The sequence below is a fragment of the Chiloscyllium plagiosum genome, unplaced genomic scaffold (assembly GCF_037043375.1).
Source record: "Chiloscyllium plagiosum isolate Xiang-an unplaced genomic scaffold, Cpla_swu_hap1 HiC_scaffold_32, whole genome shotgun sequence".
In the NCBI taxonomy this organism is placed as follows: Eukaryota; Metazoa; Chordata; class Chondrichthyes; order Orectolobiformes; family Hemiscylliidae; genus Chiloscyllium; species Chiloscyllium plagiosum.
This window is the reverse complement of record NW_028270170.1, coordinates 27,232,880-27,256,801: the sequence shown is the minus strand read 5'-3', so window position 1 is coordinate 27,256,801 and position 23,922 is coordinate 27,232,880. Positions and strand designations below refer to the sequence as shown.

Here is a 23,922-nt window from a genome sequence, read left to right as displayed (position 1 = left end):
AAATTTAAACATGCTGTGCAATATTTAAATTTTCAATTTTTAGTTTAAAATCTTTATTTTGAACGGTCAAACTTTAGACCAACAGGTATTAGGAATTTGTCATTCAGAACGGTTTTATAATTTGATTTCTGGGAATAGAATACAGAGATGCTACAAAACTTATTCCACTTATGAAAAAGAAACCTGTACAGTATTCAAATTATCAGACTAAGTTCTCTATTTAGTATTGCACACATATGCAATACATCTGTTATGGTACACACTTGCATAAGACATTGCAAAATTACCTTCACAAGCACCTTCTTCTTGTCCATTGCTCTCACCACTTCCCCTACATAAGATCCCTGCTCCTGTAACAGCTGTAGTTCTTCCCGTAGCATGCGTACTGTAAGAAACATTTACAATTACATTCATGCAAGTTTCAGTATTATTTAAGGTCAGATCATAAAATGGTATCATCCCACAGACCACCCAAAAATACTTTTCACAAAAATATATTAAATCAATCTCAGATTCAAGAAAAAAAGGACATGGTTACTCTTCCATTTCACATCATCTGAACCCAAGAAAATTATTTTCAGGACAATCCATAAACAAAGGAATTTATCCTTTTTGCTTTCTTTTAAAAAGAAAAAAAATCATGGCTTTTCTAAATAACTGTAGAACACATAATAGATTGCCCTATTGATCTGGTTGATCACCCACTTCAGAATTAGTGTATTCCAGTTAAACTAAAAGTCACTGAACCAAAACTAAATCCAAGATAAATACGAAAATTATCCAATTATATCAATACCCCTAGCCCCACATATATTCCTTTGGCCCGTCAGGACCACCTACATTGGAGAAGGCAGCAAGTGGGTGGATGAAGTTGGGCATGAAAATTCATTTAACAGAAGTAATCAAATAAGTTACACAAAATGAGTTCTACCTGCATTACATTGTCATTTACTAAAACTAGTCGTACACTTGATGTGATTTATAAAGTAAAGCAATAGCTAATGACAGACTTTTACTATCTGCAAATTAAGTTTTCAATTCTTTTACAGTAGTAAAAGCTTAGTTTACATATCACTGATCAGAGGTGTAGCATAATCCCAATTCAACACCTTACCCACAACATGTTTGATTACCTTTAGCATTGAGCTCATTTCTTTGAGCCTGCAAACGTCGAAGGTTCTGACTTTTATCATTAACTATAAGCTGTGAGAAACAGAAAGAAAATATTAACCGAGAACATTCAAGCACAGTATTATTCATTTGGGGTGGTATCAATTCTCACACACAAGATGGAGTGCCTAAGGAATCATTAAAATATTTAACCAATTCTCAACGTAAATAAATGTATACTGCAGCACTGAAAGGTTGATGACAACATAAAAATCCAGAGTCAGTTGGTAAATTGAAGTTATTTCGTAATTTAGTTGGCAACTGATCTTGGACTTGCATGATTAAAACTGCATGACTAGACAAGCAACAAAGCTTTTTTTATTGATTTATGCCGGATATAGCGAGGGGCTTTGCCACTGCACCTCCAAACCAAGTTAGGAGCATCCCTCTTAAAAAAAAATCATTGTGAAGGAGCTGATGAAATTCATGTAAAATTAACATTTTCACTTCAATTAGTTCAAGCAAGACATTAGTTACTACATATACAGATTAGCAATGTTCACTGTTTTGAGGTTTTGAGTTATTTATTTGAGTTGTTTCTCCCATTAAACTTCCCAGGGGTTCGTTTCTAACATGGTCGGTCACCTGGAGTTCTTCAATTTTTGATAGATAATACTGGCGGAGGCCTGTCCCTCCCTTTCCTTCTTCCACGTCCATCTGAAATCAAAAACAGAATTACCAAAAGTTGCTGCGACTACAATGATGCAGCAGACAGGAAGGTTTCATAAGTTACTGAAATTACACGCTTATGGTCTGCAAACTTTTTAAAATAGCATTTCATCAAAACATCTCAAAAAAGTTTTTCACAGGTTATTTTTGAAGAGCAATGACTTGCTAGACAAAACAGCAAATTAACTACCAGGAACAAATGGTACAGACAGCAAAAACTGTTAAGCACCCTACTTTAAAATTTTGAATTGGGATTCAATCAGACTCCAAATAGCTCAGGATTAGAGACAGCAGAGTTCAACACTTGGCATTTTATAATTATTGCTCCTGTATAGTTAAAGAAGAAATTATACGCATGCAGCATCTCTAACCAGAAACAAAACCTTAAGATTTGTCTACAGTCAATTGCAATACAGTAAGCAGAGCTACACATACATGAAAACCTAACATCAAAATCATTAAATTGGCAATGTAATGCTTTACAAATTAAAGCATAGGATTAAATTTGAAGGGCCACAAATTGCAACTTTCACCATACTTCCTAGGTGGTACAGGTATCCTGATTTTACACACTGCCCTACAGTTAACATTGTTCTCACCTGGTCAGGAAACAGACAGAACTGGGTGTAAGGTTGGTTTCACTGTTGACTGAAGTCAACAATATTGGGCAGAACAAAATCAGCACAGCACTTGATCACACGGGTCACCCTTTCAGCAATTTGAGTAAAACTTTCCCCAAACTGTAACCCTCAAATTTTCAGTTAATATTAGTCAATATATCTAAACAGATAGATATTGAGCTAAATAATCAACTGCAGGTATTTGAGGTTGTGAAAAATTTCTCTGCCACTCATTCCAAAATAGCATTTTATAAAATTCAGGGAACGGGGAGTTAAGCAAAAGCACCTTTAAAATATAAACTAATTCAGGCAAGACCGAGAAAAACTCATTTAGACTGCAAGAAAGAGCCCTCCCTGTTCGCAAGAACTTGAATTTACAATGGTTATGAAATCAATGAAACAAGTATTTTCAACATCCAAACTTACCCTCATCGTGTTGGAAATAGATTCTTTTCGTTAATATAACAATTTGCTGGCACTTGCTAAGCTGTTAAGCCGGCAAAACAATACCTGCAAAAGCAAAAGGACAAGATGTCATTTGGTTTAACCTTAAAAAGTGCATGATCCTAAATCCATGATTAATTTGAAATTTTTGAACAGAATCTTGTATAGGAGCAATGAACTAATTTTGGTAATTTACAAAATGGAAAATGTAGAACCAAAACGAATTTTAAATGATTTTGTAAATCAAAAGAAGAATGAAGATTTTAAACCACCCAAAAGATAGATGCAGCATCACCAAATGAAATACCAGTGTCAAGATGTCTTGAATCAACTTCTACCTTGATATATAGATGCTTTTCAAATCCTAACAACTGTAATTTTATCAAGGTCAAAAGTGAAGCTAAAAATTTCAATTCAAAAACATTCTGAAGTCCTATTTCACGGAGGAACACTTTAAAAATAAAAACAGTTACCTTGCAGCCCACCAGCTTAGCACATGGAACATAGAAGTCATGAACCACAACACAGTCTATCCAATGGCAGCATTACCAATGTTGATAATCCCCCTACTAATTTATAGAATAATATTTCTTCAAATTAGATAGTTATACAGCAAATTCAAGCCAAACATTCAAATGAAGAGAAAAACTAGCAAATATCTAGAATAACCTAGGTATTACACTTAATTACTTAAAGCAATACAAGCCAGAAATTAAGACTGTCCCCAAACAGAATTCCCTTCAATAACTCTCCCAAAACATCATAACATATATACAGTAATCAGTTTCTACAGATCAATAAGTCACAGATTCAATTCTTCAGCTGTTGAGTTAGGCTCTTTCGGTTGGAGTGTAATTGATCTCCACACATTTGAGCTAAAAAGGGAGACATAGTCACAACTCTCAATTGCCCAATGTCTCTTGCTGACGACAAGGCTGGCCTTGGTTACAATGGTCCAGAGTTAAACAGTCTCCTCAAATTGTCAACTCATGCTCACTTATGAAAACTGGTCTTTTGTCCAAGGCATAGGCTAGTTACTAGATTGTGTTACTACACATGATGCAGTTTAACAAGAGTGAAAATGGGTGAAATAAAACCCACACACATTCAATAACATTTATGATTGAATGACCATGCTATCTTACAAATTTCAGCCTGACCTATTAGTTAACCATGTAACTGCTTCCAATAATTTAATTGTTTCACATGTTTTGGCTGGAAGCATTACAGTATGCAGAGCATTCACAAGGTTAACACTGTTGTGGGTCTAAAGACTAACCACTACAACATATAACCTTTGTATGTTGTAAACTGTTGTACATTTTGATCAAATACCTGGTCAATAAGAAAGGCACAAATGTCTCTGCTACTGAAAGCCTCTGACAGTCACGAAACTCTGTTGTTTAAACTGCCTGTCTCCGTCTTGATTGGTACAGCAACTCCACACAACTCCCTCAAAACCACAACCAAAACAGGATTTGCGAACAAAATCTTCAGAAAATCAACTTCTATAAAAATCTACTTGAAATATTAAGTTTCCTTTCAACTCTTCAATCACATTCCAAAAAAAAGCACTTCAAACACTCTTTGATCTCACAATTTCACTAAACATTTACCAATTGCAAGAAAACAACAGTATTGTGTGGATTTGCTGACCAAATAACTCAATGAACAATGTCTATTTTAAGAAATCAAACATAACATGCAATTGCTGTAATTTACATTCAAGAAAAGTAAATCTGATAAATTAGGAACAAAAGTAATTTACATTTAAGGGAATTTAATTCACTCCGAAAAATGATTTAAGTATCAGTGCAAACTCAGCCACGTTTATAGTGGAACAACTATAAGGATGCTGCAAGAGTACTGACCCCTACTGGGAGTTAATATCACTAACTAAATTTTCCACAATAAAAGGAAAGTTCCTCGATTCTGTTTCTCTCCACACTCTCTGACTTTACACTCTAACAACTCTTGAGTATAGCAATTTGCAATATTTTTACACGGTCACTGATTTTAGAACAAAAAAAAATCAAATTGCAAAGTGGACAACAGTTCTTATCAGATGAGCAGAAAACATGGGGCCATGGTAGCAATACTACAATCAAACAACACACAGGAATTGTTATAGTTAGTTTGTATAGGCCTGTCTCAGACACTAGGTGGGTGGGGATAAAGCACTGGCAATCTGAAAGGCTGGATTACCTGCTTGTTAGTGTGTGCACACTTTGAAAGATTTGAACCATTCACTTACCATGGCGGCATAATGTAGCTCAACTTATTTGGGGGAAATCTCAAGCTAGGCACATATACACAAAATCACTGCTATTGCAAAGTACAGTGCTGCCTATTTATTAACTGCTCATACTGTTTAAGGTTCCAACATCTATGTCATGATATCCTTTGCTTTTGGCTTGAAGCTAAAATGAAAATTGACACTAACCCCATCGCTGCTTTCATCACTCTCCAGATGAATCTGACAAAACTGCAAAGAACTTGCCAGGAAGGTGCTCATACCATCTTTCCACATCTTTCAAATGTGATTGGAACATCTATAAGTAGTGCACAGTTGGGCACAGGACAGACAGGCTATCAGTTGCTACTACATAACACCAGGTCCAAGACTAACTTGTTAAATAATCTGTACGACAGTTAGGCATGAATTATAATATTTAGTGAAATTGCTCTACCTCCTCTACTACAGCTCTGCTGACAATGAGAAGCATCATGATTTTGTTTTTGAAAACAGAATAACTGTTTAGAATTTAGAATGCAGCACATGATGGCATGGTAATTTAGTTTGACATGCTCCATTCAAAAGGTAGTTGGATATATACTTGGAAGAAAACAAACTTACTGGAATTCAACGGTTGTTCTTCGAAAGAACTAACACAGATCCCCTGGTCCAAATGATTTCCTTCAATCTTGTCTTTTGATTCCATGCTGTTAAATTACAACCTGATAAATACAGTGCCAGGGAACAGCAATAGACGTGGTGAAAGGATCTTTATCGCTATTTCCCCCCTAGAGCATGGCAACATCCAGATGCACTAAGCCACCACTTTGCTATCTAAAACTTGGTGATTAGTTCAACTTAAGTCTGTTGATAAGTCAAGTCAAGAATAAGCCTTTTTATGAAAGCATAACTTTGGACTCTGCAGACATTTAGGAGAAAGTGAGGACTGCAAATCAGAGTCAAAACGTGTCGTGCTGGAAAAGCACAGCCGGTCAGGCAGCATCCAAGGAGCAGGACTGTCAACGTTTCAAGCATGAGCTCTTCATCAGCAAACATTTTGTGCGTGAAAATATTTCAGTGCTGATAAAAGTAATGGGACTATTTCCAAGTCTAAATGAAAGGTAGCACTGGCTGTTACGGCGAAAAAGTGTCTTAAGTGTAATCCCATCAAAATGTCAATGACAAGGGTTCACCATTCATTAACCCTGCAAACAAATTTATGAACAGAATTACACCAACCTGTTTAGAGATGTTATTACATAGGTGGGACTGAAAACCAGGCTTCCTGGTTCAGAGTAATAACAGCACGGTAGAGCGGTTAGAATTGCTGCCTCACAGCACCAGTGACCTGGATTCAATTCCAGCCCTGGGTGACTGTGTGTGGAGTTTACACGCTTTCCCTGTGCCTGCGTTAGTTTTCTCTAGGTGATTCAGTTTCCTCACACAATCCAAAGGTGGGCATGTGAGGCAGATGGGCTACGTTAAAAAAAACATACGCAGGGTTACAAGGGTGGGCCCACTCTACTCTGATCTCCAGCATCTGCAGTCCTCACTTTGGCCTGGGTTGGGTCTTGGTCTTGGTCTTGCTCTGCAGATCAGTGCAGATTTGATGGGCTGAATGGCCTGTTTCTGCATTGTAGGAATTCTATGATTCTATGACCTGATTTGTTTTTACATTATTTAGACTATTTTAATAATCAACACCTTCAGAGATGTCATTATACACCTCTGGAGCAGGTGGGACCTGAACTTGGGCCTCCTAACCTAGTGGTAGGGAAACTATCACTGCACTATAATAAGACTTCAAACAACCTATTCAGATATATTATGATATATATCTGGATCTGGTGGGACTTGAACTGAAGACTTTCCTGACATGAGGTGGGGACACACAGGTGTTACAATTGAGACAGAACAAATAGAATGGTGAGCTATACTGATAAACCAACATAACATAAGGCAGAGGATAAGACCATAAGACATAAGAGCAGAAATTATACCATTCAGCCCATCAAGTCTGCTCCACAATTCAAATCACAGCTAATAAGTTTCTCAACCACTTTTGCCCCGTAACCAGTGATCCCCTTTACAATCAAGGACCAATCTATCTTTGTCTTAAGCATACTCAGTGACCTGGCCTCCACAGCATTCCGTGGCAATGAATTCCATAGATTCACCACTCTCTGACTGAAGACGTTTCTCCTTATCTCTATTGTAAGGTGTTCCTTTTACTCTAAGGCTATGCCCTCAGGTCCTAGTCTCTATTACCAATGGAAACATTTTCCCAACATCTACTCAGTCCAGGCAATTTAGTATTCTGTAAGTTTCTATTAGATGCCCCCTCATCCTTCTAAACTCCATTTAGTATACAGTCAGCGTCCTCAAACGTTCCTCATATGTTCACTCCTGGGACAATTCTCATGAACTCCTCTGTACATGGTCCAGAGCCAGTATATCCTTCCTGCTATATGGGGCCCAAAACTGTGCAGAGTATTCCAAATGTGGCCTGACCAGAGCCTAAGGGAGTCTCAGGAGTATATCCCTGTTTTTATATTCGAGTCCTCTGAAAATAAATGCCATCATTGCATTTACCTTCCCAAGTACTGACTCAACCTGCAAATTTACCTTGAAAGAATCCTGAACTAGAATTCCTAAGTCTCTTTGCACTTCAGACTTATGAATTTTCTCCCCATTTAGAAAATAGTCTATGCTTCAATTCTTCCTCCCAAAGTACATGACCTCACACTTTCCCACATTGTACTCCATCTGCTACTTCACTGCCCACTCTCCTAACCTGCCCAAATCATTCTGCAACCGCCCATCTCCTCAATGCTACCTAACCCTTTATCTACCTTTGTATCATCTGCAAACTTAGCCAGAATGCCCTCAGTTCTTTCATCTAGATCATTAATGTAGAAGGTGAAAAGGTATAGTCCCAATACTGAGCCTTGCACCGGCTGCCATCCTGATAAGGACCTTTTCATCCCCACTCTCTGCTTTCTGTCAGATAACCAGGCTTCTATCCATCTAGCACTTTGCCTTTAATACCATGGGCCCTTATCTTACTCAGTAGCCTCCTGTGTGACAACTTGTCAAAGACCTTCTGAAGTCCAGGTCGAAAATATCGATTGGCTCGCCTTGGTCTAACCTGCTTGTTAGTTCCTCAGAGAATTCTAGCAGATTTGTCAGGCATGACCACCCCTTGATGAAACCATGCTGACTGTGCCCTAATTTACCATACACTTCCAGAAATCTCATCCTACACAATGGATTCCAGAATCTTACCTACGACCAAGATCAGGCTAATTGGTCTGTAACTTTCCATCTTCTGCTTTACTCCCTTTTTAAATAAGTGTTACGTTATTGATTTTCTAGTCCCCTGGGACTCTCCCTGAATTTAGTGATTCCTCAAAGATTACTATTAATGCCTCCACTATCCTCTTCAGCTATATCCCTTAGAATTCTGGGGTGTAGTCCATCTGGTCCAGTTGATTTATCCACCTTTAGGCCATTCAACTTTTCTTGGATCTTCTCCTTAGTGATGGCCACCATACTCAGCTCTGCCCCCTCACTCTTGAAGTTTTGGGAAACTTCCTCAGTTCCTCAGCCATTTCTTTGTTCCCTACTACGATCCATCCTGTATCATTTCCAATGCCCAATTTTGCCTCTTTAGATATCTAAAGAGCAAAAGAGAAACAGTTAGTCTTCCTTTATAATACTGGCTAGCTTACCCTCATATTTAATCTTCTCCCTCCTGATTTTTTTTAATTGCCCTCTGTTGGTCTTTGTAAGCTTCCCAATTCTCTGGTTTCCCACTGATCTTCGCTACTTTATATGCTTTCTCCTTTGATTAGATGGTATCCCTGCCTTCCCTAGTCAGGGATGGTTGCCTCACCCTCCCAATAACATGCTTCTTTTTCCTCGGAATGAATCTGTGCAGCGTCTCCCGAATTACTCCCAGAAACTCCAACCATTGCTGTTCCACTGTGTTTCCTGCAAGGTCCCTCTCCCAGTCAATTCTATCCAACTCCTCACACATGCCTCTTTGGGTGCCTTTATTTAGCTGAAATACCATTGCCTCTGATTCTCTTTTCTCTCTCTCAAATTGCAGAGTAAATTTGATCATGTTATGATCGCTGCTTCCTAAAGGTTCCTTCACCTTAAGCTCCCGAATCAAATATGCCTCATTGCACAACACGAAATCCAGTATTGCCTGTTCCCTAGTGGAATCCATCACAAGTTTTTCTAAAAAGCCATCTTGCAGACATTCCACAAATTCATTTTCTTGCAAACCACTACCAACCTGATTTTCCCAATCCACCGACATATTGAAATCTCCCATGATCACTGTAACTTTGCCTTTCCTATCTCCCCTGGTGTATCTTGCACCCCAGCTCCTGACTACTGTTTGGAGTACAATGACTCAAATTATGGGTTTTTCTACCCTTGCAGTTCCTCGATTCTACCCACACAGATTCTACACCATCTGACCCTACTTTGTTTCTCACTATTGATCTAACTGCATTTCTTATTAATCGGGCAACCCAAGCCCCTCTGCCCACCTGCCTACCTTTTCGATAGGATGTATATCCTTCAACATTCAACTCCCAATCCTGATCTCCTTGCAGTTACATCTCAGTGATGCCCACCATATCACACCTGCCAATTTTGATCTGAGTGACAAGGTCATTTGCCTTATTCCTTATACTGTGTATATTCAGATATAACACTTTCAGTCTTGTATTAATCATCCCTCTTCTCAGTGTCATTCATTTGTTCAATATACTTGAAGTTTGATTGCTAACTGTGTCCATACTGGATCTTAACTTCTCCCAAGTTATGCACTCTTACCTCCTCTTTTAATTCTGGTTTTCTAATTTCCCAGATAAGTGAACCCTCCCCCCACCATTTAGTTTAAAGCTCTGTCTACAGCTCTGGTTATGCAATTGGCTTGGACTCTGGTCCCAGCACGGTTCAGATGAAGACTGTCCATCAGAACAGGTTCCTTCATCCCCAGTATTGGTGCCAGTGACACATGAATTCAAACCCATTCTTTCACAATCTTTGAGCTACACACCTACCTGCTTAATCTTATTGACCCTGTGCCAATTAGCTCATGGCTCAGGTAGTAATCCACAGATTACTACCTTTTTGGTTTTGCTTTTTAATTTAGCTCCTTCCCTTAGCAGAACCTCTGCCCTAGTTTTACCTGTATCATTGGTACCTACATGGACCACGACCACTGGATCTTTACTCCAAGTTCCTCTGCAGCCCAGATGAGATATCCTGAACCAGAGCACCAGGCAATCAACACAACCTTCAGGACTCTCGATCAGGGTCATACTTAGGTTCTCTGTGACCACAGGTATATTCTCCAAAATTACATTTCTCTTCTCTCCCCCCATTTGAATGGCTCCCTGCACCACGGTGCTGTGGTCAGTCAGCTCATCCTCCCTGCATTCCCCATTCCAATCCACACAGGGAGCAATATTCTTCAGTCTGCTGGACAAGGATAAGGGCTGAGACTCCTGCAACTCTCCCTCCTGGATCCCTCCACCTGCCTCACTCACAGCCATACCCTGCTGTTCCTGACCACTGGCCGAGTTAGAGTTAGTCTAATGAGTCTGACTGACATGCTACGTCCATCTCAAACGTAGCGGAGTCATGCATTGAGCATTTTGCCTAGTTTGGTACCCAAGACATAAGAACAATGAGTCCTGGAGTCAGGGAAGAGAAGACGAATGAAGCTGAACTCAAGCAACATGAAGAAACTTGGCTAAAAGTACTGCAGACTTTGGAGATCTGAAATAAAAATACAAAGACTTTTTTTTTTAAAATGGCATCTAACACTTCACCTATGAAGGATGTTAAAGTAATGGCCTGTAGTGTCCCACTTTCTATCTCCTTCCCTTTGTGAATACAAGGTTACATTCTCTATCTTCCATTCAAATGGAACACTCCCAGATCCATAGAATTTTGCAAAATTAGAATGAAATATCAATCACTTCACTAGCAACTTTTGTAAGAGCCTGGGATGAATTCTAGCAGGACTCAGATACTTGTCAGGATGCAGCTCCAATGATTTGGACAGTATCACTTCACTGGACAGAGTCATCCAGCATAGAAAGAGACCCCTCGGTCCAACCAGAATCCCAAACTAAACTAGTCCTACCTGCCTGCTCAATTTTCTTACCTCCTCCCATTTCTGGGATCTTAACAGCATTCCATGTTCTCCAAGACCAACACTTACTTTGTTAACTCTTTTCCTTCTTAAGTATCTACCAAAAATCTTACCATCCATGGGGCAACTTTTTCTCACAGAGAGTGGTACATATATGGAATGAACTGCCAGAGGAAGTGGTGGAGGTGGGTACAACTACAACATTTAAAAGGCATCTGGATGGATATATGAATAGGAAGGGTTTAGAGGGATATGGGCCAGGTGCTGGCAGGTGGGACTAGATTGGGTCAGGATATCTGATCGAAATGGACGACTTGGACTGAAGGGTCAGTTTCCTTGCTGTACATCTTTATGACTAAATCTATTCTTACATTTCTAGCCAGCTCTCTCTTGCACTCAAACATGAATAAGGAAAATAGTCATTCTTTGCTGCATTTCATATGCTGTCCAATCTTCAGATCTGCCATCTAACCTTGCACAAAGAAATACTTTAGAAGAATACCTTTAACTTTAACCCGTTGTCATGACTTTTTTTAAGTCCAAGAGATTTATTTGAAAACAAAGCTTTTGGAGCTCCACTCCTTATTCAGGTGCTAATGACGGAGGATATATTGGTCACAAATTTATAAGAAAAAAATCAAAGGGTCATACAACTGATGTGAATGTATTAAACACACCTAGATGGCTGGACTATAGTCCAGTGTTGTGCGATTTTTGGCTTTATCCACTCTAGTCCAACACCAGCGACTCCATGTCATTTTAACTTTTTTAGCTAACCACAGATAGTCAGTCCTACCCTTTGGAATTTTTCATTCTCATTTGTATGTATTTATTGTATATTCAAGAAATTCCTCTTAAAAATCTGCCACTATATCTCTAATGACTAATTCCATTCACCTTGGGCCACATACCACCCCCCTCCCCCCTCAAATTGGATGTAGGATTCAATTTTATTATGATGACTGCAATCCAGGGCATCTTCACAATCAGAGTGCAAATTAATCCCATCTCCTTGCTTATACCTGATCTTGTACAGCCTGCTCTCCGATTGTAAAACATGCTTAAAACTATTCTGCAAACTATAAAAGGAACTCCTGTTTTGTTACTTTTTCCCCATCCGATTTCTAAGATCTGTATGTGTATGAAAATCCCCTATGTTTATTACTGCACATTTCTGACAAGCTCTCATGATTTCTCGCTTTCTTTGCTCCATCCTCCTGTGGGTTACTGTTCAGGGGTCTAAATACACTCCCACAAGTGCCTTCTCGTCTTTACCATTTGTCATCTTGACCCAACCAACTTCTTGGTTTCTTAAATTTAGGTCATCCCTCACTGTTAATAAAAATGTTTGTGCATCAGGGACATCACTCCAATTTTTTTTCTATATTCTTGACCTTCCTGAACATCCTACAGCTTTCAACATTCAGGTCGCAATCTATGTCATCCCACGACTGTATCTGCATAATGGCCATCGTGTTATACTTATTTTGCTTACCCGGATTGTTTTCAGAGTTTTTTCTGTCAATTTACATTTACATGCGTACTCTTTATTCCTTCCTTTTATGACCAACTTATCTTTGCCCACCTTAGTTGCTATGTCTCTTGCCTTGTGTCTACTTTATGGTTTATCATATCTTGCTAAATTCGATCCCTTGCCCCATGACTTAGTTAAAAACCCTCTCCACTTGCCTAATCATGTGGCATGCTGCAGCACTGGATGAGAATAGTTTAGGTGTAGCTGGTTTTAACAGTATAGATTAGGAGAAAGTAAGGACTGCAGATGCTGGAGATCAGAGTTGAAAAGTGTGGCGCTGGAAAAGCACAGTAAGTCAGGCAGCATCCGAGGTGCAGGATAGTCAACATGTCGGGCATAAGCTCTTTACCAGGAATGTTCCAGTACCACACGTTGACTCAATAGTATAGATTACAACTTCCCCAGTACTGTTGCCAGTGTTTCACAAACCAAAACATGCTTCTCCCAGTCTTTAAGTCACACATTCACTTTAATCTTTTTGCCTTTGGCTCAGGGAATAATTCAGAAACTACTACATCGGAGATCCCATTTTTTAAACTTAGTGCCTAGCTCCTCACATTAATTATGTAAAAGTTCTTTCCCTATCCTGCTTATGTGACTGGTATTTGTATGGAACATAACTCAATCCTTCTGCTCTCACTACAAAGCTCCTCTCAACAGATGTACTGAAACCTGGTACTGTACGGACAATAGAACCATCTGCTGCAGAGAACAGTGTCAATTCCCCTCACTATATTGTCCCCAAGCACCACTACATTCCTTTATGCTACTACACTACTTGAATGGTTTCCAGCACCATGGTACATTGCTCCACTCATTCACATGATGTGGGTATTACTGACCAGGTCAGCATTTCCTGCCCATCCCTGGTTGCTCTCTCATCCAGGAGAAAGGGAGGACTGCAGACGCTGGAGATCAGAGCTGAAAAATGTGTTGCTGGAAAAGCGCAGCAGATCAGGCAGCATCCAAGGAGCAGGAGAATCGACGTTTTGGGCATAAGCCCTTCTTCAGGAATGAGGAAGGTGTGCCAAGCAGGCTAAGATAAAAGGTAGGGAGGAGTGACGTGGGGGAAGGGCGATGGGAATGCGATAGGTGGAAGGAGGTTAAGGTGAGGGTGATAGGCTGGAGAGGGGGTGGGGGCTGAGAGGTCGGGAAGAAGATTGCAGGTCAAGAAGGCGGTGCTGAGTCCGAGGGTTGGGACTGAGATAAGGTGGGGGGAGGGGAAATGAGGAAGCTGGAGAAATCTGCATTCATCCCTTGTGGTTGGAGGGTTCCTAGGCAGAAAATGAGGCACTCTTCCTCCAGGCGTCATGTTGCCATGGTCTGGCTTTGGAGGCGGTCAAGGACTTGCATGTCCTTGGCGAAGTGGGAGGGGGAATTAAAGTGTTCCACCATGGGGCAGTTGGGTTGGTTGGTGCGGGTGTCCCAGAGGTGTTCTCTGAAACGTTCCGCAAGTAGGCGGCCTGTCTCCCCAATGTAGAGGAGGCCACATCGGGTGCAGCGGATGCAGTAAATGATGTGTGTGGAGGTGTAGGTGAATTTGTGATGGATATGAAAGGATCCCTTGGGGCCTTGGAGGGAAGTGAGGGGGAGGTGTGGGCGCAAGTTTTGCATTTCTTGCGGTTGCAGGGGAAGGTGCCAGGAGTGGAGGTTGGGTTGGTGGGGGAGTGGACCTGATGAGGGAGTCGCGGAGGGAGTGGTCTTTCCGGAACGCCGATAGGGGAGGGATGGGAAATATATCCTCGGTGGTGGGGTCTGTTTGGGGGTGGCGGAAATGACGAAGGATAATACGATGTATCTGGAGTTGGTGGGGTGGTAGGTGAGGGCCAGTGGGGTTCTGTCCTGGGGGCGATTGGAGGGGCGGGGCTCAAAGGCGGAGGAGCGGGAAGTGGAGGAGATGTGGTGGACAGCATCGTCAACCATATCTGAGGGGAAATTGAGGTCTTTGAAGAAGGAGGCCATCTGGGTTGTTCAGTATTGGAATTGGTCCTCCTGGGAGCAGATGCGGCGTAGGCGAAAGAATTGGGAATATTGACGGGAGCTAGGGAATTGGGAAACAAGCTCAGAAAACCTCAAACTTTTTGGACAATTGCAAACACCGAGGGTCTTGCATGCTAGACCAATCAATACGTTCAATTTAAAAAAAAGCAAAGAACTGTGGATACTGGAAAGCAAAAGAAAAACAGAAATTGATGGAAAAACTCAGGTCTGCCAGCATTGGAGAAGGAAAAACAGGAAACATTTCAGGTCCAGTCACCCTTCTTTAGAACGTCACACGTTGAGTTATCTAGGGAATGGCATTAAATTCTGACTTTGTCTACATCCCATCAATAAATTTGTTTAAAAAAAAAGCAAGGAACGTACTTTGACATAATTTAGTACAGCACCCAAATATTGCCTGACAACACACACACAATTATCTTTGTTGAGGTCTGAAAATGGATAGGAACTCAACTTGTGACAACATGTTGTCAAGTATCTCTGAACCTTTCTTCTACTGATAAATGGTTTGTTAAGTGTAATAGCAATTCCAAATGTGAAAAGGGCGAATGACAGGGACCATCCATAGTTACATAAACAGGGCATCAAGTCCAGTTAATCCTGTTTGGCAAAGCAGGATGGGGCTGGAGATCCTAGAAAGCCAACTTTACCCTTATCTCAATAAAGAAACCGATCTCTGATGCTGAATCACAATTTCAAACACAAAGAAAACATAAAACTGTAGCAATGTCTGAACAATTCGAGCATGTTGGAACCGTGCTCTGAAGGAAGGAATCTGTAGATAAGTAGTGGAGGTTAACACAGGGGAGAAAGCTCTGGGATCCAGCGGCCTGCACACACATTGACTGAGGAATCTGTGATCATTCTCAACTGTTCAGGCCCTTCAACACCGGCCTTTCCTAAATAATGGATCAGGCCTCCGGCCCAGGAAAGGCTACATCCAAGAGCGTCGACCAGCAGCCGGCAAACCCCCGGGATGAGGGAGGGGCCCGGGGCCCAGCAGCCGGCAAACCCCGGGATGAGGGAGGGGGCCCGGGGCCCAGCAGCCGGAAAACCCCCAGGATGAGGGAGGGCCCGGGGCCCAGCAGCCGGAAAACCCCCAGGATGAGGGGGGGCCCGGGGCCCAGCAGCCGGCAGACCCCCGGGATGAGGGAGGGGGCCCGGGGCCCAGCAGCCGGAAAACCCCCAGGATGAGGGGGGGCCCGGGGCCCAGCAGCCGGCAGACCCCCGGGATGAGGGAGGGCCCGGGGCCCAGCAGCCGGAAAACCCCGGGCAGGCCTCAGGCCTCAGGTGCCAGTCATGGTGGGGGGTAAAGTGCCGCCAGCAGCGCTCAAACCTCCCTCCCCCTCCGCACACCCGGCCCGTGTACAAACTCGGGCTCAAATACTGAGCTCACCCGAGCCCGGCCCCGGCAGCCGCTCTCCGCTCTCACCGCCCGCCGCGTCCGTGCGTCTTAAAGCGAGACGCCACTGACGGTGCTCACGTGTCTTAAAGCAAGACCTTCCCTTCCTGCAGCCCCGTGCCTCTGAAAAGACTGTCACCGAGGACACCTCTGTACCTTCAAGCGAGACCCATTACTCCTCACCCAGTCCAGCAGCGATCTCAAAGCGAAAACTTTTCCACCCACCTCTCCCTCTCACTCTCAACCTCTTTGTGCAAGGACCCAGACCAGGTCTTGCATTTTAAAAATCAAGATCAATTGTTCCTAGGTATCAGCAGTGCACTTTAAAGAGAGACCTTTGCCTCCCCAACTTCTGCTTCGTAAAACAAATGCAATCCCCACACTAGTTAAAGCTTAGCATCCATAAAATAATAATTAAAAAGTAGGTCAGATTTTGGAATGCTCAACCGAACGTTTCAAGTTGAGCTTGATAGACACTTATTAGCAAGGGGAAGTTACTGTTACACAACCAAATCAGGTATGTGCTCTTCCAGCACCACTAATCCAAAATCTGGTTTCCAGCATCTGCAGTCATTGTTTTTATCTTGAAAATAAACTCCAGTCAACCATAAAGAGGGATCGATGCAATGGTTTTGAATCATCTTTATCGGTTAGTCGAAACACTAAGCTATCCCCTAAATGTTGGCAAACCTTTTACAGAAGTCCAGCATTTTGTGACTTTACATTAGCCAGTAATTAATCAGATCCAGCATTTGCAATTTAATTTTTTATACACAAACATGACACCCATCCTCCATTTAATTATGAGTGCTCTAAAACTGATTATTCACCAGTTGAGAAAAATTGTGCAAATGTAGTAACTAATTATTTTAATAAAGGGTACGAATTTTTTTTGGAAAAAGGAGTGTACACGCAAAATATTAACGAGCGTAAATTATATGTTGAAAGGCACAGCAATAATTATTTGTTCTGTGCCAAGTTAGTTTAGATCAGACAACGTCCACAGGCCTACACGGTGGCAAATTAAGTTCATTTTATAGTAACGGCAGAATCCCAGCATAGGTTAGGCTAACGACAAACTGTTCAGTCAGCCTCTAGTATGGTTCAGAATATCTTGGCATGCAAAGAAAGGACTTTGACCAGTCAAAGAGAAAGATGCAGGGCAAAGCTCCATCTGAGTTGCATAGTAAGAGAAAAAGCCAAACTGTTGCAGGGCAAGAAATTGTCTGAACTAATCTACTTTGCAGTCAGTGTGATGAATGCCCTACCATTTTGGGGGGAAAACACAGAATTTATTTTGAGAAGTGACTAGTAAGCATGGAATGCAGATTTGGAATTGGATGCCTCTATCATAAACTTCTTGTGCCTGATTATAAGCCTGTAATCATTGTGTAGTTAATTGGAATACTCAGACTTCAGATGAAAACAATTCAAGTAAATGCTGCTGAAACTCAGCATCTACAACAATGGAAACTTTTGATAATTATAAAGATGTAAAATTGCAGTAATTAGTTTCTAATATCATTGTCATGAAGAACAAACTTGGAGAATGTTGAGAAACTCAGCAGGTCTAGCAGTATCAATGGAGAGAGAAACAAAATTAACAAGGAGTCTAGTTTGACTTCTTTAGAAATGAAACAAGTTGCAAATTTTTTTCTTGTTTAATACTTTTAGCAGATGATCAAGGCAGATGGGATACAGGTACAGTGCAAGAGACCAAAGAGTTGTTAATGATGGTGAAAATGAAAAAGGAAATATAAAATGTGAGTCCTCTCTATGACCAAACAAGACAAAGTTAGTAGGGGTTTGGGAGAAAAGAATGTAAGACAAAAAGGGAAAACAGGCAAGAGTGGTATTTTCTGAAGTTGTAGAATTCAATGTTACAACCTTGAGTGTAAAGTGCCTAAGCAGAAAATGAATTGCTCTTCCAGCTTACATTGTGCTTTGTTGGAACATTGGCCTATTGCAAAGATGGAAGTGTTAGCATGAGAGCAAGGTGGTTTATCGAAATGGCAAGCAATTGAGAGATCAGGGTCATTCCTATGACAAGATTAGAGGTATTAACCCAGTCTGCATTCGAACTTGCCAATGTACCGGAGACCTCATTGTGAGCAGCGAATGTAATAGGCTTGATTGAAAGTAGTCCAAGTACAACTCTGCTTCACTTGGAAGGTGTGTTTAGGGTAAATGGCTAAGTGTTGCACTTTCTGGAAAGTACCTTGGGGCAGTGAGGAAGAGTCAGGAGTAATGGAGGAATGGGCCAGGGTGTCACAGAGGGAACAGGCCTTGGGGAAATGCTGACAGTGGGGGGTGGTGTAATTGGTGGTGACATCTTGCCAGGGGTGCTCAAATGGCAGAGGATGATCTTTGAATGGAGAGACTAGTGGGTTGCAAAGTGAGGATATGAGCAACCCCTAATTTCATTCAGGGAAGGATGGTAAAGGTGATGGTAAGAGTGTGGGAGATGAATCGAGACATGGCTGAAGACTCAGTCAATCACAATCACAATGGGTCAATCCTCGGTTGAGGAAAAAGGAGCTCATTTCAGAGGCAGCCTGGTGGAAGGTAGAGATGACAGAGAAACTGGGATAATGGAATGAAATCCTTATAGGAAGCAGGATGTGAGGAAGTATAGTTGAGCTAACTGTGAGATAGTGGGCTCAATTTGCACTGCCACTTGCACACGCAGAGTGTGAATTTTAAGATGCAGTGCAAGTAGCTGTGATGAGCATTGCACGATTCAGGGTTACGTAATCCTGGGGCGGGTGGGAAGAAGATGGGGGGAGTTTAAAACATTAAGGATGCAACTTCAGCTGGATTTCATATGGGGTAAGGCAAAGCTGGAGATAGTCAGTAAGAAAGGAGATTAGGTTCTAAAGCAACTTTTAGCAAACTATGTATCAAGCACAAGCAGTGAGATAGAAAGCAATTAAAAAGTGAACAAGCTGAAAGGTTAGAACTGAAATCCCAGACAGGTCAGGTAGGCATACCTGGAAGAGAAGTGGCAGTGAATTAAGCACGATAATGAAAGCAAAAATGTTGCAGAAGCTGAATTTCTGAAATAAACAATGCTGAAGGAACTCAGTAGGGCTTGGTGCACATCTGGAGAAACTATATTGAATTCTCCAATTTCAGAAACTGGCTGCATGGTGTTTGTTCTCTATTTTTCTTAGATTCTCTCCCATCACAACTCTTCCCCTCACAACAAACATGAAACATCAACTATAACCCCCACTATAGATGCTGTCCCCAGTATTGTTTGTTTCAGATTTCCAACATCTGCAGCTTTTATTATCCCACAGCCTGGTCTTGCTTCTTGTTTATCATAAAATCCCAACAGTGTGGAAGGCAGCCATTTGGCCCAGAGTCCATACTGACCCTCCAAAACCATCCCACCCAGACCCAACTCCTACCCTACCCTGCTAACCCTGCATTTCTCACCTAAAAATCCCTGGACACTATGGGCAATTTAGTATGGCTAATTGATCTAACCAGCATATCTCTGGACTGTGAGAGATCGGCAGGATGCCCATACAAACAGTTGCCCAATGGTAGACTCGAACCGGAGTCCCTGGCAATGTGAAGTAGCAATGAAACCACTGAACTGTTTATTTTGCTCTTTGTAGAGGACCCATTCTTCCCCCTTCACACTTTAATTAACTTCCATGTTTCACCTCTTTTTTTTTTTCTCCATTTCACCACCGTGAACAACCCCTTTGAGTTTTGCACTGGGTCTTGACACCACCTGTTCACTTCACCCCTTTCGTCAAAAAAGTACAGTATATACATTTTTTGAACACCTTCAGTTTTGAAGAAACTCATACTGTAATGAAAACATTGTTGCTCTCTACATCATTGCACCTTTACCAGAGTTTCTCCAGCATTGTATTTGTTTCAAATTTCCAGCATCTGCAGTGTTTTATTTTTATTAATTGATCAGCAAGTAATCTGTTTTGCTTAACTTCATAAGTCCACAGTGGATTTGAAACAATCTTGTTTGGAAGTGCAAATTCCAAAGACACGACTGACCAGATGTTAAATTTTACAGAACTGTTACAGGGCAGGAGGGAGCATCTGCCCTATCGTGTTTGCACCAGCTCTCCAAAGGAACTTGGTACCTTGTGCCAGTTTCCTGCCTTCACCCAATAACACTGCACATTATTCCTTTCCAAATTCCTTTTGAATTTTGAAGGTTGAACTTGCCACTGCCATACCTACACCCGTACATCCCAGACCTGAACAATTCACTATGTGGAAATGTTTCTCATTACTTGTTTCATTTAAGAACTACTTCAAACGTTCCTCATTGTGATCCTTTCACAAGTGAGGAACGTTTCTCCCCCCTATTTGTTTTACTCAAATATTGTTACTTCTCTCAACCCATTTCAAGTCATCAAGTCATCATTTCAAGTCAGCTTCTCCAGTCTGTTTAGAACTAGTATACCTCAGCCCTGGAACTATTCTGATAAATCTCTTCTGCAATCTTTCCAATGCCTTCACATCCTTCCTAAAGCATAACACCCAGAACTGACTTATGCAGCTATACAACCAGGTTTCCCTATTCATCCACTCCCTTTAGAATTGTACCCTTTGTTTTATCACATCCGACATATACTTCTACAAATTGAAATTCATCTGCAACCTATCCACCCACTCCACAAACTTGTCAATGCCCTTACAAATCTCTAAACTGTACAGTTTAGAACACTTCAGAACTGGATCTCATCTGTAAATTCTGAATTTGTGTAGCTACCGAAAAGGTCAATATCATTGACATATCAGAAAAACTCCCAAAATTGACCCCTAGTGAATGGAACTAAAGCCTTCACAGAATAAATAAAAGTTCTGACCAAGGGTCACTGGATTCAAAATCTTAACTGTTTATCTTCTTCACAAATAGTGCCAGTTTCTCCAGCGCATTGTTTGCATTTCAGATCTCCAGCATCTGCAGTTTGATCTATTACTGAAAAGCATTCCGTTTGCAGTTACACCTATCCCTATTGCTACTTCCCTATATTCCCCGATCTTTAACTTTCTCTCAATTTTGAATCAAATGCCTTCTGGAAGTCTACAGACATAACATTGCCCTGATCAATCCTTTGATTATAAAAGAAAGTAAATTTATTAAACAATGTTTCCCTCGGAAATCCATGCCGATTTCCTTAATCGTGCACAATTGTGGGCTGATTATTACTTTGCACCAAATTGTTTTAAGTTTCCCAACCACTGACTGGTCTGAAGTTGTTTGTTTTTTAAAAAAAAAGCAAGGATAAGCCAAAGGCATAACTCCTGAATTGAAGGAAAACTGAACTATCACCAATGCCTCAGAAATTTCTATTCTCAATTCCCTCAGCATCCTTAGACCTGTCATCTTATCAACTTTGAGCATGGACAGCCTATCCAAAACCACTGTTGCCTTTACTATTGGTATGTTTTCAGTCCTTAGAAAACTTTGTACACATTAAGAACTCTCGACATTGTGCTTTAAACTACTTATTCAAATATACATGGAGATAAAAGTCACCCATTGTAATGACTAATTTTTCACCTCATATTTCACTAAGTTTATTCCTCTATACCCCTCCACTAAAATCAAGTTGATTATATCCTTAAAAACCTTTGGGACATCCACTTTTCTCCAGCACTGCAATTCTCTCATCTAAAACCTCCATCCCATTCCACTTTTTAATCCTTTCCCAAACATTTTATATCCAAATGTATTTAACACCCGGTCTGGCATCTTTGAGCTAAATCTCCACAGCCACATATTTCCACTTCACTACCTGTACCTGCAACTCAATCTTATTTAACATACCCCAGTGACCCCCACACACTTGTGCAATTTTCTAAGAGTTTGGCTCAACATGATCTGAAATACTGTGTGGAGTTTTCATCCGCTTATCTCAGGAAAGATGTTATTGCCCTGGAGGGAGTGCATTAAAAAGTTCACTACTTATTCCTGGGACGGTTGGGCAGTCCCAAGAGAGAAATTGGTCAAATTTGACCTGTATTCTGTAGAGTTTTAAACAGTGAGATTCTCCCATTGCATTGTTTGAAAAGAATAGATAAAACACACAAAGAGCTGCAGATGTTGGAGATTTGAAACAAAAACTGAAATTGCTGGAGAAACTGAGGATATGGCAGCCTGTGGGGAGAAAGAGTTAACATTTAGTTCGGTAACTCCATCAGAACTGTTCATGGCTCAGAAAAACTGGTATTTATACTGTACCAGAAGTGGTGGCGGTGAAGGGGAGGAGGTGAAGCCCAGAGAGCAAGAACCATTGGAGGGTTTGAATTATAAGAGAAGCTGGATAGGCTGGGATGACTCCTCCCCTGCTTCTCTTCTCTCTCTCTCTCTCTCCGCTCCCCCCCCCCCACCACTTTTCTCTCTCCTCCCCCCCCCCACCCCCCCCCAAAAGAGGGTAGGAGGCTGAGGATTGACCTTACTAAGGTTTATAAAATTATGAGAGACTGAGATAAGATGAGGGCAAGGAGTCCAAAATGAGAGGGCATAAGTTTAAGGTGAGTGGAGAAAAGATTTAAAAAAGGGACCAGAGGGTAACATTTTCCCACGGATGTATGGAATGAATTGCTAGAGGAAGTGGTAGATGCAGGTACAATTACAACATTTGAGATATATTTGGACAGGTACATGGATAGGAAAGGTTTAGAGCAGTATCGGCAAATGGGACTCTAAGTTTTTAGAAACCTGGTCCAACTGTTCCACACCAAAGGGTTGTTTCCATGCTGTATGACTATGTAATAACAGGATAGGGTGTGGGGTAGGTAAAAAAACATGGAAGGTTGGAATCAGGCTCAAAAATTATTGAACTCTATTTAGAGTCCTGGAGGCTGCAGAGTCCACAAGCAGAAAATAAGTTTTCAAGCTTGCGTGGAGGCTCATGGGAACACTGCAGCAGGTCTGAGACAGCAACATTAGTGCAGAAACACACTGAGCTGTTCAAGTGGCAGACTATTGGAAGCTCAGGGTCAATTTGACATTAAATGATATTCTAGTGTATGCACAGCATCTAGATGTTCTGCAAATCCATTGTGCAGCTTATATAAAGGGTTAGACAGGATAGAAAAAAAGTGAGGACTGCAGATGCTGGAAATCAGAGTGAAAAAGTGTGGCACTGAAAAAGCACAGCCGGTCAGACATCATCCGAAGAGGAGAGTCGACATTTCGAGCATAATCGCCATCATGAATGTGCCTTCATGAGGGTAGATGCAGGCAAGAGGTCTCCCCTGGCTAGAGAAGAGTCACGAAACAGGGGGCACAATGTAAAAATAAGGGGAATGCCAGATTGGATAGATGATGTTTGTTTTGAAAAGTGCAGGAGATGGTGAAACTTTGGAATTTACCACTTCAGAGGGCTGTGGACAATCAATTTGCATATGTTTGAAGTAGAATTATTTTGATTAATAAGTGTGTAAAGTCTTTTAGGGATGGGCGAATAAAACACATTAGCATATTAAATGGCAACTGGCTAAATGGTCTACACTTGTTCTTATGTTCCATGCACAGATACAGTAAGCCTAATTTAGCTTCAATTACTTTTTGATCCCACCAATTAACTTACTGTTGTAGAATCAGATGTACGGAATGAAACCAGAACCTTTTGTCCAACTCATCCACACTGACCAGATATTTCAAATTAATTT

The 23,922-nt window shown here is 41.2% G+C and overlaps 1 protein-coding gene across 2 annotated transcripts in view; it reads right to left on the bottom strand.

Annotated features, from left to right (window-relative positions):
• psmc5 (proteasome 26S subunit, ATPase 5) overlaps window positions 1–16,326 on the bottom strand; it is a 36,736-nt gene extending 20,410 nt beyond the window's left edge. Inside the window, exons 1-5 of one of the 2 annotated variants that reach the window (XM_087977876.1) lie at window positions 16,252–16,326; window positions 2,886–2,969; window positions 1,756–1,827; window positions 1,134–1,203; window positions 288–385 (exon numbers count right to left, since the gene is read on the bottom strand). In XM_087977876.1, coding sequence (XP_087834002.1) covers window positions 288–385; window positions 1,134–1,203; window positions 1,756–1,827; window positions 2,886–2,891 — 246 coding nt within the window. In that variant the 5' untranslated portion in view covers window positions 2,892–2,969; window positions 16,252–16,326. Of the gene's footprint in view, window positions 1–287; window positions 386–1,133; window positions 1,204–1,755; window positions 1,828–2,885; window positions 2,970–3,376; window positions 3,681–16,251 lie in introns of those variants that run through there. The other variant, XM_087977877.1, reaches the window with a different exon arrangement.
• Window positions 16,327–23,922: the final 7,596 nt, after the last annotated feature.